General features: G+C 43.3%; 1 protein-coding gene across 1 annotated transcript; it reads left to right on the top strand.

Moving 5' to 3' along the window:
• Positions 1-256: 256 nt before the first annotated feature.
• On the top strand, positions 257-20103 carry mertka (c-mer proto-oncogene tyrosine kinase a). Its single transcript, XM_066697351.1, has 19 exons — positions 257-500; positions 3685-4003; positions 4246-4346; positions 4606-4779; positions 8910-8996; positions 9126-9241; positions 9523-9709; positions 10456-10601; positions 12974-13100; positions 13456-13606; positions 14897-14985; positions 15109-15204; positions 15532-15612; positions 15961-16053; positions 16396-16514; positions 16673-16782; positions 16985-17144; positions 17371-17507; positions 18195-20103. Exons 1-19 carry the CDS (start codon positions 410-412, stop codon positions 18592-18594), a joined length of 2784 nt encoding a protein of 927 aa, XP_066553448.1. The 5' UTR covers positions 257-409; the 3' UTR covers positions 18595-20103.

Here is a 20103-nt window from a genome sequence, read left to right as displayed (position 1 = left end):
TTGTACCTCACACTAGTTCCTCTGTCTGTCTCTGTCCAAGGAGGTCAGATTCAACCGGGACTGATAGATATGTCATGGTTTACACCCGGTTTGTAGTTTCACATGCTTTGATCATCATGCCTTTCCTTAAAAATACCTCGCTGTGGCGTATGTAGCTGTTGTAGTTTCTTTGTATCCATGTGTGGGATCCCCACGACCTGGAACCACGCCCCCCGAGGGGAAGCCGTGTGACGTCAGAAGAAGTTTGTCCGGGGGAATGTGGGATGAAAACACAGATCTGGACTCACCGCTGAGCGCCTGCGCCACAGGCTGCTCCCCCAGAACCGTCCAGTGTGTGGACAGCCCGGTCCAGTAGGCTCTAGAGCTGTCCAGGCTGCCGGACTGTCCCGTTAAAGTCTCCCTCGACCCGATGGTGGATAAAATGAGCCGCGGAGGGTCCTGTCGGAGTCCTGGGATTACTTTGCTAGAACTGCTCTTAGTTTATGGCGTCCTGACAGCGGGTAAGTGAGTGATTGATGGTTTTATAGCTTTTTAAAGGTTTTTCGGGATGCACTTTCCCGAAGAGGAGGAGAAGAAGTGCTTAATGCTGGTTTTATTCTTTCCACGGATGTCTGAACTGTGTGGAAGAGGTTTTATAGGTGTCACTTTTTCCATAGCGTTGGGGAGTTGGGTTCAGGTTTTGAACTCAGCATTTTGGATGGGATTACAGGCATTGCATTATAATTCAATTATAACCTAAACATTAAAACACTTGTTCAGCCTGAGATTGCATAAACCAATCGAAATGATCTGCAAACCTAAGCACCTCATATACAGACTATCTATATATGATGTGCTCAGGTTTGAAATTAGTTATTCTTTAAATGTACTGTGGGGTCTTTTAAGATCTCATTTTTTAAGGCGTTGTGCTTCTTCCCAATGAAATAATCCACTAGACAATAATTGCTCTGGAAAGAGGGCACTTTTGTAAGCTACTCTCCCTTTTGTATCTGTATATCCTTTCCGTGATTTACTACCAGCTCAGTTACTCACATCTGGACCTTGTTACTGTTGCTGTGGCTGTGGGCTGAGGAAAGTGCAAACAGGTGGCAATACTTAGGCTCAGAGGAAAACCTGGAGCGGCTCTGAGGAATTCACTTCTGACCAAAAGGCTGTTTGTGTTTGTTTGTTTGTTTGCTTGCTTTTGTTTTCCTCCAAAACCAGAGATCTGCTGTGGCCTTGAATGAGCAGCACATCCCACAAGTCCTCGAGTCAGCTGGAGGAACAGGGTCTCTAGTCAAGTCAAGTCAAGTCAAGTCAAGTCAACCTTTATTTATAGAGCACATTTGAAAACAACACAAGTTGAGCCAAAGTGCTTTACAGATCAAACAAACAAAATAAGAGTAATATAGAAACAAATTAATTTAAAATTAAATGGAAAACATTTGGAATACTGCATCATAAAATGAGTCCCTTTCGAAATATTCTCTAGTCTATTCAAAAGCTACAGAGTAAAACTAAGTTTTTAAAGAAGATTTAAAAATGGCTAACGATGAAGCTGTCCTCACATGGAGACTGTTCCAGAGATTAGGACCTATCACAGAAAAGGCACGATCACCCTTAGATCTATAGCGACAATGAAAGACCCTTAATAAAAGTTGACCAGAAGACCTACGCACTCTGATAGGGGAATAAGGGTGTAGAAGGTCACTGATGTGATTCTAAAATAAAAAAGCGACTTAGCCAATGACACAAAAGCAGAAAGAATAACAGAGCTAAACTCTTTCCAGCTAAACACCTACAGAGGTTTTTTTTTTTTTTGGGGGGGGGTGGGTGGTTGAATTCTATTGATCAGTTTCTAATCGGATTAGCAAGTATTGTTCTGTTGATTGAGGAGTGCCCAGCTCTGGTCCTTGAAGAAAGCAGAATGTTAATTGACAGAATTATCTGCTTAACTGATAAAAAAAAAAAAAACTTCCAAGGCTGTTGATTTAAAGGTAATTGATTAATATTCTTAGCAGTTTTCACTGGAGCATTCTGGGTAAAGTGCCTTGCTCAAGGGTACAACAGCTGTTTCCTCCACAAATACAAAGAGCAACAACAACCCCAAAAAAGCTAGTTATCAATCTCCAACTCTCCTAAATAAGAGCTTATTGCTTTCCATGCCAAAGCTGCCTTAGAAAATTAGAAAATTTAGAAAATCGTGATTAAGACGCACAACAGAAGTGTAAACATGTACATTTCACTTGTAAGGGTAAGACGCATGAGGCTGGCGCTTTTAAGAAGCTGGGCAGTCCAGTGGAAAGCCAAGCTCTGATTAGCCTACATGTTACTTCCTCTGGCCCTGGAGGTTGTGCAAGAGAATTTGAATAGTGTTCGGAAACATGCGTGTCCCATTTTCAGAATTGCAACAGATCTGCCCCCTGTGGATATGAAAAAGGCTTTCATGAGCAGAATTGAGCCTATTGTTGTCATTGATAATGCCTGGGAAATTGGACCAGGTAGAGTAGATAGTCATAGGAGGTAGTTGTACATCAAAGTTAGCATTGGTTCACTACATTTAGTTTACAAATTGTGCATCTAAATTGTTTCGAAAAAGGAAAATGAAAGCACTGATGGCCTTTCATAGTCATACAGGTTCAAATAAATAAACTGGGGTTTCCCTTGTAAGGAATGTTGGATAATATTCGTACAACTTGAAAATGGAAAACTGAACATTATGCTTCCTTTGATAACAGATTTTCATTTTAAGAATCTGAGGAATTTCCTTTTGTATTATAAAACTATTGGATGTACGGATCAGAATTACTATTGGACTTAGTCACCGAGAGCAGGAAATGCTTGTGATGTCCGCGATTGGGGAGTGTCTGTGGAGAACTGCACCTGTTGAATGGAAAGATCCTTCCCTTTCCCCGAGGAAACAAAAATACAAAGTAGTGGTTTCCAGTAAAGTACCCCTCCCCTCCATTTTGAGACTTCAAGACTCCTTTCTAATGCATTGGGTGTATTTTATTTTTTGTGTTACTGTTAGACGAGTATAGCAAAATTTATTTGAACCTGCATACACCTGGTGAGCCAAAACACTACTGAATTGTTGTGCATTTGCAAGTTAATTTTGTGTTTGAGTTAATTTGTATTAACTGTATGTGTTTAATGCCCACATAGTCTCTGTTCCCCCTCCTTGTTTGCAGTAAGCACAGAGACGCTTATAGATATGGAGTTAATTATGGCCGACTTAGACAATAAAAAAGAATGGTGACATCATGTCTTTTAAAAATATTAGGGTCATATTTTCACAGGCACAAATGTTTTTTTTTCTAATAATAGTTGGTTACAACTCTTACTGGAACTTATGTGGCGCAAAACAAGATTTGGACGTAACTTGGTCATCTGTTTTTTCTCTTTACCATTGTTCTTTTTGTTGGATTTCCACCAGTGAAGTTCACTCTTCTGCACAATTCAGATGTGTAGTCACAGTTACAATGCGCAGATTGACTGCTTATGACAGAAAAGTGTTTTTCGGCCTGTTGTTCATGCTCTAGAAACCACGTGCACTTTAAATAAAATTTAGGGTCTTAACCAGTGCAGAAAAAAAGAGAGAAACTCCCTGCTGATCTGCATTAGCAATCCTGATGTTTTTAATTGAGGTGTAAAGAAGATTGATTGTTGTGGCTCTCCGTGTTCATGCGACTCTTTGTACCTCAGGGACTGTGGACCTCACTGCCGGGTCGTCTCCTGACGCAACGCAGCCGCCACCCACCCTGGAGCCCCCGGTGGTGACCGAGAGGGCCCCCAAGGTCCACTTAAACCAGGAGGACATTAAGAGGCTGCGGTTCAAGCCCACGGTGGGGGAGATCCAGGCCTCGGAGGGGACAGAGGTGAAGGTGAACTGCTCCATCGATATCCACAGCGTGCTGCTGGACCTGCACATCCAGTGGTGGAAGGATGGGGTGGAGCTGGCGGGCAGCCAGCAGGCCATGCTCAACGACCTGCAGACCACGGACAAGGGGGTGTCCACCCTGAGGTGAGAGCTGTTTTCTTTCTAACATATGCTACAGCCCCCAGACACTTAACGTATTTGTTGCTCAGCATCGTTGTGCGTAATTAGGATTTTCTTTGTTTCAGAAACAATATAACACAATGTGGCATCTTTTCTGGACATGACCTGGTGAAGTAAAAAAGGAGAAATGTTGGTGATTTTCATCATTGTGAAACATGGCAGGCCAGGCATTGTGTGGTAATAGTGTTGTCTTTCCATTGTTGCAGCATCAAGAAGGTGCAGCGCTCTGATGGCGGGGACTACTGGTGCCGACTCAACGTCAGCGGCACGCTGATCGAGTCCGATCACATCCAGATACAAGTCGAAGGTACGGTGCGTGATCTTGACACACGCAAGGCTGGCAAAGTTCAGCAGTTGTAGGATGGCTTTGCGTGTTTTTATTCCTAGACAGAGACCATCTATAGTAATTTTAACACCCCCTTAAATATGCAGTGCTTGTGTGCAAACCAAAGAGGGAAATGGTCCAGAAAGGAGATGTGTGAGACTCCGGCCCGAGCTGGTGGGTTTATCATCGTGGGCGAGGGGGTGGCTGTGCTGACGTTACAGCTGCTGTTGCTTGCTTTCAGGGTTGCCAATGTTCATTAAAGAGCCAGAGGCACTGAACGTCACGAGGAACACCAGTTTCACCCTGACCTGTGAGGCGGTCGGCCCCCCGGACCCAGTCACCATCATCTGGATGCGCAACGAAGTGAAGATCTCCTCCTCCTCGCAGCTCTCCCCTTCGAGCTTCACTCAGCCAGGTGAGGGGCAGCTTCGAACCTCCCCTTTCACTGCCCTGTTGAGGATGAACCTTGACCTGTGGCTTTGCTATATCGAAAGTAATAAATTCCCCTAACAGTACATTTATGCAAATAGTGTCCGAGGCTTGCATTGCGTTGTGTAAAGCTTTCCACAGTTACTGTTTCCTGGCTTAGATTGTGTTGCAATAGAGGAAAATGGCAGGAAGTCGGTGTCCCCAAGAGGGAAGTGTGCTTTGTTTAATAGTGAAAGTCTATGGAAAGCCCAATTTACATACCGGTCTTTCCAACACTCCAATTAGCTGCTGATTTTAAGCATCTGTGCAATTTACAGGCAGATCTGCACTAATATTAGAAAATTAGACTTAAAAGAAAACAAAATGTGGCAAAATCATCTATGTATCTGTCACTAGTACCTCTAATTGCTTTTAATCCCCCCGTATTCTTCTTTTAATTAAATGTGGGAGTCTTTGTTCTGGTGGACAGATTTATGAGTGAGAATTTGCTCTCACTCCCACACAAACAAGACCTTGAGGTTATTAAATTAATTATTGTGTGAGCATGGTCAGTCTTCTGTGTTTAGAAATGATCCCTTGTCCCGGAAGGTAAATGGATAAAGATCTTACTAGAGTAGTTTTGCTTTGACTTTGCCTCAAACTTTCAAATAATGTGTCTAGACTTGGAAGATCAGTTTCCTCCATGGAGATAAGGGCTGAGAACGGTTTTGGGACAGACTGTCCGCGGCGTCTGGGTCAACCCACATGTTTCCCTTGTATTGTGTCCAGATTCAGCCGAATCAGCACTCGGAGACGCACAGCGATTTTCTGCCTGGCGGTACAGATCAGATTCAGTTTGTTTCCAGCGCTCTGGTTCTTGTGTTGAAATGTAGAGGTGTGCAGCCCCCTCTCCCCAATGTTTCGCACGGGCAACTATATGAACGCCTTAGATCTCCACCGGCACACGCACCGCTTCACGCGTGTAGCGCTCATCGGTATTGAGGCACAGGCTGTCAGGCTGAGTGCTCTTACTGTGTCGGAGTTTAGAGAGGGCCTCCGCCGAGTTGTGTTGGGGGTCAGGCCTGTGCTGAGGGATCGGGGGGGGGAACAGTACGCACAAAGGCTGTATTCACCAGCCTGCCCACCGCACGGCTCATTACCAGGCTTGGTGTCTCCTCTGTGCCCTGGGGATTGGGGAGCTGTATCTAAACACATACAAAACCTGGGTAGAGTTAGTGACCGAATTGTCAAAGGAGCAAAAGAGCTGAGGAACAGGTATCCCTGCGTCACGGGCTCTCTGTCTAACTGGGCCAGTTCCAGCGGAGGCTTTTCTATCACTGACTCACGAAGGGGGACCTTTTATTCACTGAGCATCGAATCCCAGCTCATTGTTCTCGCTCAGCGCAGCGGCTTGTGCAACCTCATTAACTCCCCGTGTTTGTGACTGTTTGGAACTGAGCAGCAGCACAATGTTATCGGCCCACACATCCCAAAACAGCTGGCCCTGCGGAGCTGCTGAGTGAGGGCTGCCATGCGGTGACATCAGCTTGTTTACAGGGCTGGAGTCGGTATTGTGCCCCTAGATTGTTGCTTTACCGAGTGATTCATTCAGTGACAGAAATAGGCAAGTGAAAAAACAACACAGGACCGTGAGCTGGGTGTGTTGTGGGTCTCCTTTGAGGAAAGAGGTCCAGCATTTTCTTAATTTAGTTGTGTGGCTGCGGTTTAGTCCATTTCTGCTTCATGATCTGAATCACCGCTTCATCAAGGACAGAACTAGACTCCAGCAGATAGGAATAGGAAAAGACCAACGTGTGTATATATGTGTGTGTGTGAGAGAGAGGGGGCTTGAATTATTATCGAAATTAAAGCATGTTTGTACCCTGCATGCCTCCTACTGTCAGTTTGCTGCCCTGTCTTGAACAAGTCAGCCGACGATGGCAGAATTAATTATTGAAAGCCTGTAATTATAGGCCTCGCAACCCACTGGGCACATATTTCTAAGCATAGCAATTGATTATACACGTATCCTTTATGGTGAGCTTACAAAACACTGTAGGGGAAAAAAAAACATTTTGCCAGACAAAAATAAAAATGTATTTTTCAAGCCTGGATATGCGTAATTAAAAATAGCTTTCAAGGGCCAGACTTGTTGACACTTTTAAAGAGCGTTCATGTCTGATTGCGATGTTAGGACACAGGTTCATTATTTTCCTGTTATCTACAATGTAAAGTGAAGACTCCCTCATTGTTCAGTCTGTTGCTTTTGTAATCCTAAAATAAAATATTTAGGTGTTTTTTTGTTGCCTAAAAAAGGCAATATAAGGGAAAAACATCTGCTTTTAAAAGCATTTTCCTTGGATAACCTCACTCCGTCCTGTGTTGGCTAAGACTTTCACAGCTGTGCCAGTGAGTGATTCGCTGTATGTTTGAACAGCTTTCAAACCACTGGGAACTCTGTTTACCTAAGCTGCAAACAATTCCCATTTAAAACAAGCTGAGGTGCCACTTTTTTCATATCATTTCTATAATCGCTGGCTTTGGTCCATTTCCTTAAGTGTAAAGGTGACCGATCATGTCAACTATGTTCCTTTTCTTCCATTTCTCTGCAAAGGCCTCAAAAAAACCTTTATCAAACACACTTTCATCAATAACACGGCTAATATTATCTTCTGACGTTTTGCACAACGTACTGTTACAATCCAGAACTGTGGAAGTGATCAAAACAACACACATTGTGGGTTAGACCAAATCTGATTATCTGCCAAATAATTACAGTTCATTGGTGGAGACAAAAAGGAAAAGATTTAGTTTTTTGTATTCCTCTGCAAATGGTAGTGTGGTAGTGGGTGTAAATGGACGTGAATGTCGCACGTAAATAAGTTCCAGTAATTTATTAAGCAATCAGACTTTTCTGGCTCAGTTAAAGGACACCCAAAGGCAAGGAATAAAGAGCACATTATACACTCTTATTGCCATGCTTGGACATAAATATTGTGGGGAAGCACTGAAGTGAGAGCGTCTCAAAGCCCTGCTCTGTGTGAAGGTCCCTGTGTGGAAGTGACTTGGCACTATACTCCACATTGTCCCTCCACCCCGTCGTTGAGGAAGCCGGACTGCTTAAAGTTCAGCGCTGCCCGTGCGAAAACCGGGAACTGGAAAAGGTCGGGGAGAGACCGACACACGTACAGTCCATATCACAGCTTCAGGGACATCGCCGGTCCAAGGACAGAACGCAGCGTTTCAGAGCAGGACCACCCACTCCTATCTTTAGCTCATTTTCTTGCATGTGTACGTTAAATAAACAAACTGATAAAATCACCCTTCCGCTGCAGTTTCCCCATCGGTGCGTCTCCACCCTGGGCCGATCTCCTGGGACCCTCCCCCTCTGTACCTTGTGAATGTCTGCTGCTGCACTGCTGGACACAACTGAGGGTGAGGGTCCCTTCGTGTCCATATGCATTGTGGGAAATTTGAATTTGTCTCTGCCATTGTTAAGGCCTGACAAGTCTTTGCTCTTAGTGAGGGTGAATATACCCCCTTCGCTCCACTGAATGCTTCTTCGTTCAGATGCATTTCACCCGCCGTGTTCCTCTGGGCTCGATTCAATAGGGGCTCGGTGTGTGGGGGGGTCATTGTTGTGTAATAAAAGCCATCAGTTTCACGTTGTGTTTGTTTACTTGAAATCTCATGACTTCCTGTAGAGTTCACTTAGCTGATGTGAGAGTCAGCTCTGTTCCTCGGTCCCCAACCTTCCTCACACACAGCAAATAGCATTTTGGTTTGCAGAAGTGAAATAGCCGATTTCTCATAAACAACACTTGCATAACAAGTTTCAATTAGAGGAAAGCAAATAAGTGCTGCTGATAAGCAAAATGTAATTAAAAGATGTTTGATCTGCTTGTCATTGTGACAATCCAGATCAGCATACTTAGTTCTACTTTTTTTTTTGGAGGAAGCATGTTGGACTTTTCTTGCTTTTCTTATTTATCATGCTTTCAATATTTATCTTGTATGATTTGAAGATTTGTTTCTCCAAAGTCCTTATGAGTGTAATTGTCCTTGTAGAGATGTGTAGCAAAATGTAACGCTAACTGATGCGAGGGGCTTGATCCGTGGTGTGTTGTGTGCCGGCAGGTATCGACGAGCCGACGCGGTTCAGTTGCGAAGCGCACAACGGCAGGGGATTGACCACATCCAGGGTAACGCAGGTTAACGTTAAAGGTAGGTGTGGTGTTGTTGGTGGCGGGACATCTGCTTGTGTGGAAAGGCAAGGATTTTACGTGGCACTTGAGAATCTCATGTTTCACCGCGCCTCACATCTTAATTGTTGTCTTTTTCCTCTGCGTGCAGAAGCCCCTTCACCCCCCGCTGACCTGTATGTCGCTGACCAGGCCGCTCACAGCCTCCTGCTCAAGTGGACCCCTGGACATGACGGTTTCTCTCCCCTGAGCGCCTGCGAAGTTAGAGTAAGTCCCCTGCAGAGGCCACACATTCACCTGCTTCAGAGGAGAGTTAGACATAAGAACATAAGAAAGTGTCCAATCGAGAGGAGCCCATTCGCCCCATCGTGCTCGTTTGGTGTCCATTAATAACTAAGTGATCAAGGATCCTATCCAGTCTGTTTTTGAATGTTCCCAAATTGTCTCTTCAGCCACATCGCTGGGGAGTTTGTTCAGATTGTGACGCCTCTCTGTGTGAAGACGTGTCTCCTGTTTTCTGTCTTGATCATGTGGTTTTGTTTCGAAAGGTGCAGAATGAGGTGATGGGGTCGGCCTACAGTGTCCAGTGGAACATATCTGTCTCTGAGCTGCCGAATGAGCACAGAGTGACCGGCCTGCGGGCCCTGAGCTCATACAACATGAGTGTGTCCTGCAGGAATGAGATTGGATGGTCTCCGTCCAGCTCCTGGGTTCAAGGCACAACAACAGAGGGAGGTGAGCGAAGCCCTTTTGATGCGTCGTATTTGAAGCTTGTTAAATAAACTATTATTCCATAAAGGTCTCTATTTCCTAATTAGAAAGGCATTTTTAATTTATGAATCTTTAAATGTAAAGCTCTGATAGGTTACACTAAAGCACAAAAACATGACATCTCCATACTAATTAGGAAATGGTATTTAACAATTATTTATTTGTCATGCTGTGCAGTTGACCTAAGTTAAACCCTGTCTTTGTCATCCTTGAACGCTGGCCTCCTGAACGGAAGAGCTTCATGGCCAAAGCATGCCGCTCTCGGGTGGAGCAGCGGCAGATTTCCTCTCCGTTCCTGAAAGCACAGCGGTTATTTTAAGCAAATGACTGTGCATTCACCCGCAAAAATGTCTTGTTTCCTATAAACTTGCAATTAATTTATTGTTCTTTACGTAAAAAATGTTACGACTTCCAAGAAGATTCGTTCGTAGTACAGCCCTGCGTGATTGTGTTCACACCCCCGGGGAATTGTGGCACGGGAAACGCAGAGACGAGGGTGGTGTTGCCCGCTTGGAAAGCTGGCACAGTTCTGTGGCAATACATATATAAAGTTATGATAAGTATATTCATAAGAAACAGAATCGACAAAGCTCATTCAAAGTTCCTACTTGACTGACTGAAGGATTCAATCCACAAAAGACAAGATGATTTTCTGAGGGTATCTGTGGTGCCAGCCCGGTATAAAACTCCTGTCCCTCTGTGTGTTGCAGTGCCGTCGGTGCCCCCCCACGACGTCCACTTGCAACTCAACGACTCGGTGCTGGTGGTGACATGGAAGAGCCCCACCCCAGAGATGATGAACGGAGTCTGGCTCGGTTACAAAGTCAACATCACGCACCAGGAGCCAATATCCACCGTGAGCACCCACTTTAATAATCTAATTAAGTCATTATTTTATTTAGTTATTGTTTATCGTCTCCACCATTTAATAGCAGGCTTCTGAATCGGGCACGCGTGGCACAGGCCTGGCACCGCGGCTCATCACAAATCGGAGAAGGAATGAGCTTTTCACCCCTGCCGATGTGCAGTCTTTATATTGAAATGTCCCTTTATTTTATTGTCATCACCTTTCTTGATCCTCTTCCCAGTTCAGTCCACACGGGTGTCTGGCTGGCAGATGGGGGTGTGGGACACCTCTGTCTGTGCATGTTTATCAACCTACTTCTAATTCTACTTCTACTAAGAATAGAGAAAAAAGCCCAACGTCACATTATATTCAAAAACAACAACAACAAAAAACAAGAGAGCCATGAGAGTGGATATCTTGTGACAGCTGTCGTTGTTTGTGGCTTTCTCCTGACGCGCTGGAGGCCGGTTCTGCTGACTCACGCATTCCTGGTGCGCACAACGAAAGGCCGACTTCCTTTTATTTTCCCTTTCGACTTCTGACATTTGTCTTCTGTCCGTAAGGGAACAGATATATCCCCCGATTTTGCAATTCAGGCGCCGCTGGTGTCAGTACTGCAATGAACATTTGTGCAGTTTTTTGACTGTATATTCACAACCAAGGTAGCAGTTGAACACTGATTCCTGTTGTCTAATTAATTAATGTTGTCTTTTATCCTCCAAATAAATGGTTTACAACTGAGAAAATAAACATTCAAATAAATACTTTTTTCCAGGCTTTCACTAAGCAAACATAATAGATTGAAATTAATAAGAAATGATCGTACTTTTGTCTACTTTTTGTACTTTCAGAGAGAACCCAAAAACTAGATTGTGCTGCGATATGCAGTTGTTAAGGCTTTTGTCCTGGGCTGTATTGAAGCCCTGTTTGTGTGACGCACTTTGGTTTTGTTACTGTCAAGGACAGCGGTGCAGTGGGATTTACATGTCTTCCCCGGGAGAATAGCAGCCTTTATTTTGGTTTTACTCGCTGGCTAACTGTAAATCGCACCCTTTAACAGGAATGCCACGCTGCAAACGCATTGTGTTGACAGAACGGCAGATTGTTTGCGTTAATGCCCTGTAGTTTCATGCTGAGCCAAAACAGCTGGATCTTTTATGTTGTTTTTAACTGATGGGATACACACTGAGTTTGCAAATGAAGAAAGAAATGTCAGACATCACACACACAAAGTTGGTTCATCTTTTGTTTTTAATGTTTTCGTGTAGCATTTGTAATCCCTCGGGCGATGAGTGAATTGAAGGCATATGGCTTCCTCCCAGAATCCCCAATCCCAGATTTCCTTTACACTTGTCTTTTGTGTAGGAGGAAGCTGACCCGATCGAAAACCGTTTTAGCCCCGTCTTCGCTGACTCACGGCTGAATGAATGGAAAAACAGGAACAATGTGCATTATGAATCTGTCCCTGGTAGCCTCACTGACACCGTGCCATTCATACCGGGCGCACTGTTAAACTGTGATTCACGTGCCTGTCGATAACAACAACAGTGGGAAGTGTGGACAAGGCTGAGCTCATTGCTAAAGGTCAGGTATGACCCACAGCGTGAGTGGCCTGGGCAAGTCACAGAAACATCCTGACCCTGCCAGCAAAGTCTTAAGGGTTTAATACGGATTTAATCCTTCGGTATTTGTCTCTCCGCGCATTCCAGTTGAACCTGGCCATTGTGAAGTGTTAGATAGTCTGCAGTTTCTAGATCTCCTGTTGTTTATCTGTGATTGCCCCTCTTCCCCCTTCCCTATATTTTAACTCCTACACTTCTGGATAAGGGAGTCTGAAAATAAATAATACCAATACTATAAATGTTATCCATAGGAGCTCTGCGAAGTTAAGTTAAAAGTTAAGTAACACCCTCAGGAAAGTGAGTTTAGTCACCGTGTTCAGAACTGTGTATAGTTTCCTTCCCTCCGGTCAGCACATCTGTGTCCAGCCTCCGTCCTGGTGGGGCGACAGACTTGTGCAACGGCCACATCACTGTCACATGCCCTGCCATCTCCTCGGCCTCTGAACCACCTTCCCCTTTCCATTGACTGCTTTTGCTGATGAACGAAAGTCCTAGTTAATGCAATACATTTCCACTGTTATCTAACCACCTTATTTGGGACTGTACAAAATGCCTTGCAGGGCACTGTTTAATCTTATTCTTCTGTGCACTTTAGTTTCAGAGTTGTTTATGGTTTATTTTTTGGCCAGGTGTTAATATTTCATGTTAATTTCTGACCATTAATCCAGTTAGGTAAAACATACTATAGACTTCCAACGAAGCAAAGATGTAAATATACCCTACCTGTAAAGCATTAACTACATTATTTATCTTTTTTAGATGGACAATGTACTTTCCATCCCATTGAAAGCTTTCAACATGACCTACAGTGTCCAGGTGGCTGCGTTCACCAGGTCGGGGACTGGGCCTCTTAGTGACCCTCAACAGATATTCGTACACGAGCCCGGTATGTAACCAAAGGGATTTGTGAAGTCACTACAATCGCTTATATCTGTATTGAGAAACAGACACTAATAATCGCTGCCAGGAGCACTTTCTGCCTGGAAAATTAAGTAAACCTCGCTTGGAATATCAGTGAATATCAATGGCAGTGAAATTGTGGAAATCATGTTAATAACTGAAGGGTTTATAGTCTAGAAGATTAGTTAAGTTCTGTCTTTGCCATTAATTTAAACTGAGGATTCTCTGTGGTTTTGATGAGAATGGAATGAGTAATTGCAAAGTATATAGTGCATGACATTTCGGTCCTAAAGAGGTAATGTTTTCCACTAACAAAGACGACGCAATCGCCTGTTTTGCAGATGTGAGACTGGCTCCGTCGTCCAGCCCGTATACGAGGAGCTCGGAGTCCGTTTACATCGTGCTGGGCGTGGTGTGCGGCATCTGTCTGGTCTTGCTCATCTCCTACTTGGTTATCTGTGTCCGGAACAGGACCACGGAGAACCAATTCGGGTAGGTTAAACAAAGACCGCTAGCTTCACACACAACTTCTCGTGTATTAGGGGATTTATTAGGTGTTTCTGAGAAAGCACAAGTTGTTCGTTTCAGAACGTCTAACACCGGTCAGTACAACTTTTCTTGTGTAAGGAGAATTTTGATGATGCAACAGACTTTACAAACCTTTGGAGAAACCTAATCCTTGTGCTACTTCAGCCATGTCCTACTTTTTTCCCCCACCAATAATCCGTTAATCTGTTTATACGTTTGCTGCATAAGAGTAAAAAACAAACTACTTAAAAGTCTCAGGCTTCAATAAGTCTGTTTTCCTAAGAATTCAGCTTTAGTTTTTTCAATTATCTGTAATTCTGTACAATACTGTAGAACCAGGTTTCTGTTCACAATTAAATCTAAACGTGGTTCTTTATTCCAATCAGTAATGGCATATGCGTTGTCTGGCCAAGATCATGAGCCAATGGGAATTCGCCTGGTCGCAAGTGTTGCCAGATGCGTAATTATCATATTTGTACAATATTTTAGGACTCAGTACAAAGTATGATCAATAATACAAAAGGTGTATGAAATTTGAAAATGCCTCTTCTGTAACACTACGTTCTCAAGTACGCAACAGGGAGAAGAGCCAGGGTTTGCAGGCATGTTCCCGCCGGACACAATCGGAAATCTCTTCCTGCTCTAGTAGCCCAGTCTTGGGCTGAAAGACGCACTGCTTCCTCAGCACTGACCGGTATTGCTTTCAGGGCAGCTGGGTTGTGAAGTGACTCCCTGCGCTGAAATGGTTTGTTAATAAAGCCACAGTGCTTCCTATAGTAACTGCCTGCACCTGCGGTCTTAATGAGATCACAGTGTTGAAGTTATTTCAGCCGAAGTCCCGTGGAAAAAAACTACAACAACAACCAACAAAATCGCTCTGGGATTCATTGAGGATGGACTTGGCTCTGACTCATTCTTGCTGGTCAGGATACCGATAAGAGAAGCTAATTTGCAGCTGTTTTGGGACAAGTAAACGAGCTGCTATTATCGGAAAAAACTCATCGAAAATCCGCTTGGGGTTTCTGCTGCCAGCTTTCAGTTTGTACCAGCGAGCAAAGTGAGGAACTAAGTGGACAAAGCTGAGGAACTCATGTCATTGCTTTCTTCGGTATCTAGCTGAAACCTTTTACTGTCCGGGTCTCTCAATTCTTAAACCGTAATTTAATAGCCGAGGTCTTGAGGAATTGGCTTTCACAGCATGTGAGGGATTGTGACGCATAACTAATGCACTTGCCCCTGTCTCTGTCTCTGCAGGCAAGTGTTTGGAAACGGGGAAGACATGCAACCAGTCGTACAGTACACAGCCAAGAAATCCTACAACCGGCGAGCCTTCGAGGTCACGTGTATGTATTTTGCAGTTGAATCGTATTCAATTGAAATGTAAGATGTTGAAGAATGTAATCATTTGATCCTGGACTCTTTATCTGAAGAGAAGAGCATTTGTAACCTTTCTCTGTCCCCTACAGTAAGCAACCTGGGAATCAGTGAAGAGCTGCAGGCCAAATTGCAAGATGTGATGATTGACAGAAACCTGCTTTCGATTGGGAAGATTCTTGGGGAAGGTAGGAATCCAGCTGTGAAGCAGAGCTCTTGACATTGTTGGCGATGTCTGTCTTTGACCCAGGTGTGTGTTAAAGATAAGATCAGACGAGGAATCTCTCTCCAGTTGTCTTCGAGCACCTGCGTGTTTCCAATGAATCGCTTCAGTCTTTTGGGAAGGTCTTTCTCTGAGTCCAGACCTTCCCAAATGACAGCAGCAGGGATACGGCATAACTAGACTTTGAGTACAGTCTTCTGAAAGGGGTTTGAAAATATTAACCTATAGGATTGTGATCTCCTTTGGGACTGGTACGCCAATGCTTTAAATACGTCTCTTTCCTTCCCAACAGGAGAGTTTGGCTCTGTGGTGGAAGGACATCTGAAGCAGCCGGATGGGAGTAATGAGAAAGTAGCTGTGAAAACAATGAAATGTGAGCGACATTCCCTTCTTTCGGCCTGAATGAAAGTATAGGATTTAAAGTGTTCATTTTAAGCCCAGTTTCCGATGTAAATGATGGATATAGTCTGTCCTGTTTCTCAGAGATATTCTGTGCCACGGGCTCCCTCGGGCGTTTACAATTCTGTTTGTGTGAAACGCTTAACACAGCTTCATCCTCCGAGAGAGCATCTCGACCGAGTATTTACATATGTAAATCTGATTACACTCTGATCATAATTCTGAAATTTGGAGATGCTGTAGCGAAGGAGTGTGTTGATGCAAGCATTGCTCATCCTGTTCTGTGTAATTCCCCTTCCTGACGCCTTTCATCTGTTTCCAGTGGACAGTTTCTCTCAGAGGGAGATCGAGGAATTCCTCAACGAAGCTGCTTGCATGAAGGACTTCCACCATCCCAATGTGATAAGACTTATGGGTGGGTGATGGACCGTGTGGACGGACCAATCGATACTCAAAACTGAATACTTTAAGTTGTATTTAACGTAATGTAGGCAGCGATGCTCTCCAGAAGTCTAGTGCTAGGGAAGGAAGCTGAACCTGTCTAGTTCCTTTGGCACTTTAGTACAGATTAGCATATGAGCAGTCATTCATAAAAGCTCTTGTTCTTCCTCTTCTTCTTGCCATCAATTAAAGATTCAAATCAGAAACCTATTCTGTCATTGCATTTTGTGAATGTGTGTGTTGTCTTTTACAGTTTCTTCTTTTGTTGTGTGAGTTCTAAGGTTGTATTTTGACTACATTTCTTTTATATATTTAGGTGTGTGTTTAGAAGTCAGTTCCAGTCGCTTCCCCAAACCCATGGTGGTCCTGCCCTTCATAAGATACGGAGATCTTCATAGCATTCTGCTGCGGTCGAGACTAGGGGAAAACCCACCGGTAATGAGCTCTGCTGTTTCACAGATTCATCCAGATTCAGTCTCCCAATGCATGCATCAATGAATCAATGACTATATGTGCAAAGACAATGTTAACGTGAAGATCTGACTCTTGTATTTCATGTTCATATTGATTTATTTTTTGGTATGTTTTTTCAGTTCCTACCACTACAGACTCTCCTGAAGTTTATGATTGACATTGCGCTGGGAATGGAGTATCTCAGCAGCAAGAACTTCCTCCACAGAGATTTGGCAGCAAGGAACTGCATGTAAGTTGTTTTTTTTATCTGGAGATGAACCTCAACTGGCTTCTTAACCGTAGGCTTGTCACCATCCAAGTATTTGCTGTTGTTCCCCATGAGCTGTAGTCAGTAAAGCACAATCTGTTCCACAGTATAGGGAGTAGTGAGTTTCAAAAGGTTTTTGCTTTGTTGTGCGTGACTCAAAGTTGTTCTTGCCCCGATCCCGCAGGTTACGGGACGATATGTCTGTCTGTGTAGCAGACTTTGGATTATCGAAGAAAATCTACAGTGGAGATTATTACAGGCAAGGAAGGATAGCGAAGATGCCGGTGAAGTGGATCGCCATCGAGAGCCTGGCAGACCGAGTTTTCACTGTCAAGAGTGATGTGGTATGACCTCTCACTTAATCTGTTTTAAATTGTCTGATAATTCCACGGGAAATCATCTAAATGGCTGTGTTTTTATCTTTTAGCTTCAGTGTTTTTATAATACACCCGGCTTGAAACCCAAACTAAATATTATTATCTAGAAATTTGGAATGCCAGTTTTCTTTTTAACTAAAACATTCTGATTAAAGAAGTTTAACGCACACCATTTTTGGTTTGTGTCTTGCAGTGGGCATTTGGTGTTACAATGTGGGAGATCGCAACGCGAGGAATGACTCCGTACCCGGGGGTTCAGAACCATGAGATTTATGACTACCTCCTTATAGGACACAGACTCAAGCAGCCAGCGGACTGTCTGGATGAACTGTAAGTATTTCAGCACAATGTGGAATTTGTGACTTAAGATCTGTTGGCTGACCGGGAGTGTGTCAATAAATACGGGCTTGATCTCTCGGTGAACTTGCAGAGTGAATTAGGAGCTGCGTACAAAGCTGGAGACACTCTGTCTCCGTGTGTATTTCAGCAGTATTAATGTGGCCGTGTGTTTTTGGTATTCAAATGTGTTGTTCCACTTAGTATGGTACTAACATTCTTAGTCTATACAAAGACCAGACCAAATAAAAACATTGAAACATTTCAATTGGTACTTAGCCAGCGTACTAGTTTATTGTAGAGCTCTGTGTCTCTTATATGGCTTTCCCTCTTTTATTTAGTATCTTTTATTTGGCAGGTTTTGCTTTCAGATTTCAGAGTTTTTGCCTTTTAAGACCAGTATAAGAGAAGTATTCAAGTATGTCAACCATTCAGTAAAGTACTGTGATTTGTACATTTTTATGATAAACTCTAAGCTTGCACAGCCAAGCAGATACTGTTTTCCAACTTTATTGTACAGCTATATTCAATGATATTGATTGTAAAGATAGATATGTTTGCTTTAGGCCACTGTTGTTTTTCTGCATTTATGATTCAGGACATTAAGTGTCATCTTCCTACTGAGTAGAAGACTGTTTCAGTGTCCTTGTGTTTAAGGGTCTCCCGGCTGTCTCTCCCCAGCTACGAGATCATGTACTCCTGCTGGAGGGCAGACCCGGTGGACCGGCCGTGCTTCACGCAGGTCAGGGTGGCACTGGAGAAGCTGGCCAAGCAGCTGCCGGAGATATCCAGCAAGGAGGACATCATCTACATCAACACCAGCCTGCCGGAGGAGTCCGTGGAGGAGCCGGAGTCCAGCGAGGCCACGCTCGCCCGCGCAGACCCCGCGCCCGACTGCGCCGTCATCATGGCCGACGTCCACGAAGCCCCGGACCCTGAGGACAGGTATGTGGTGGTGATTGCGCCGGAGGATCCCACCATCCTGCCCGGGGATGCCAGCACTCCCCTGCTCCCCAGAGGCATGGCGTGTGACATGCCGTACGCGGACCAGTCTTCAGAGGATTCCTTCATCCTGCTGTGAGAACACCAGTCTGACCAGTTGGCATTCAAAACAAGGCCTGACTGGAGGTTGTCGTGCCTAAACGCCAGTTGTTTGTGTTTTTCATTATAAATATTATATTTTTTCTCATTTGTTTTCTGTGTCCTGTATAGTCAGAACATGTTGTCGCCACTTCTCGTGAACCAGCAGCTGTTGTTGTTACAGGATATTGAGTCACTGCCGCACATGAGCCTTGGTCTGGTGGACAGCTAAACATTTTGTTTCCGTATGTAAAGTTTGCACTGGGGATCGAAGCACTAAGATAATGTTATCTGACTACAGCACGGCATATTTCACCAGCAATTACATTCCCCTGAACAAAGCAAGTGATCGAGGCAAAACAGTAGCAGCCTACGTATAAAGTATTTTTATAGTTTATATCATTTCAGTTCAATGGCCAGTGTTAGATTTTCAATATGTCGTTTTTTTAAGGTCTCTTTCATTGTTGCAAACAAGTGCTGTGGTTTTCAGTCCTATCCTACACATTTACACAACACACAGCTCTCTCTGTGTGCGAAGGTTGACTGGTATAATTGCCTGTCAACTTCTCGCCATTAGAGAGTACATAGTCTTTTAAAATGGCAAAATAGAAAATGAAAAAAGTCAGAACTTCTTACATTTCCATATAATTATGAATTGTAATTCCATAATTTGGGGAACAATTATAATAAAAACACTTTCTACTTGAACAGCACATTTCCCCATGAGGTACAGTGAGTCTGTATTTTAGAGTTATAGATGTGAAATGTTGAATGTTTGTTTGTATATTTGTTTGTCTGGTTTTGTTTCTGTTGTCAGTTTTATACTCTAACATTTGTATATATTGCAGTTTGTTTTTCTGCTTTTTCTAATTGTCATTTATTTTTAACAGTTTTCTGCATATGCTTGGAATATTGTTTACAATGAACATTAGTTTTATATGTCCTTAAAGCTGTGAAAAAATTAAAATTTTAAAGTCAGTATTCACAGTTGTTTTAGAAGTATACTGTATATGCTTAACTGCTGTTTTAAAATCAGTTTAACTAAGCTTTTCACTTTTGTGTATAAATGTTATGTATTTGAAAGCGTATACTGCTTGTACTGAATTATAATTTTGTATATGTGTACATATTGTATATTATACACCAGTCACTGAAAGTGGTTTATCACAGTATACATAAGGTTTGTGTTGTGAGTTTTCACAATGTGAAGGTCAAAACATATTTATTGCATTTTGTAATACTGGTTATGCATCGAAAATGGGTCACTTGTTAGTTTAGATTTTTATTCAAACAAGTCCGACTGAAGCTGTGACCTGCTGTTCTGTCTAAACCACTATGCAATCGCTTCTTTGTGATGCTGTTTCTTTCTGTATTGTGAACTCAGTGATCGTGTACTTTTGTTTGTCTATTTTTCTAAATTGATCCTAAAAAATAAATGTGTATATATAGATACAGAGCAGTAATGTTGTAAGAAAATATAAATAAATGATTCATATCTGCAAAAGAAAAA

The sequence above is a fragment of the Amia ocellicauda genome, chromosome 23 (assembly GCF_036373705.1).
Source record: "Amia ocellicauda isolate fAmiCal2 chromosome 23, fAmiCal2.hap1, whole genome shotgun sequence".
In the NCBI taxonomy this organism is placed as follows: domain Eukaryota; kingdom Metazoa; phylum Chordata; class Actinopteri; order Amiiformes; family Amiidae; genus Amia; species Amia ocellicauda.
This window is presented reverse-complemented; position numbering and strand designations above follow the sequence as displayed.

What these genes read in the sequence shown, in the direction of transcription:
- mertka (XM_066697351.1), top strand. Translation starts at nt 410, where the DNA reads ATGGTGGATAAAATGAGCCGCGGAGGGTCCTGTCGGAGTCCTGGGATT. An exon ending in ACCAGGAGCCAATATCCACC is followed by an intron (nt 10,602 to 12,973) that starts GTGAGCACCCAC and finishes TATCTTTTTTAG; the next exon opens with ATGGACAATGTACTTTCCAT. An exon ending in GCGAGCCTTCGAGGTCACGT is followed by an intron (nt 14,986 to 15,108) that starts GTATGTATTTTG and finishes TGTCCCCTACAG; the next exon opens with TAAGCAACCTGGGAATCAGT.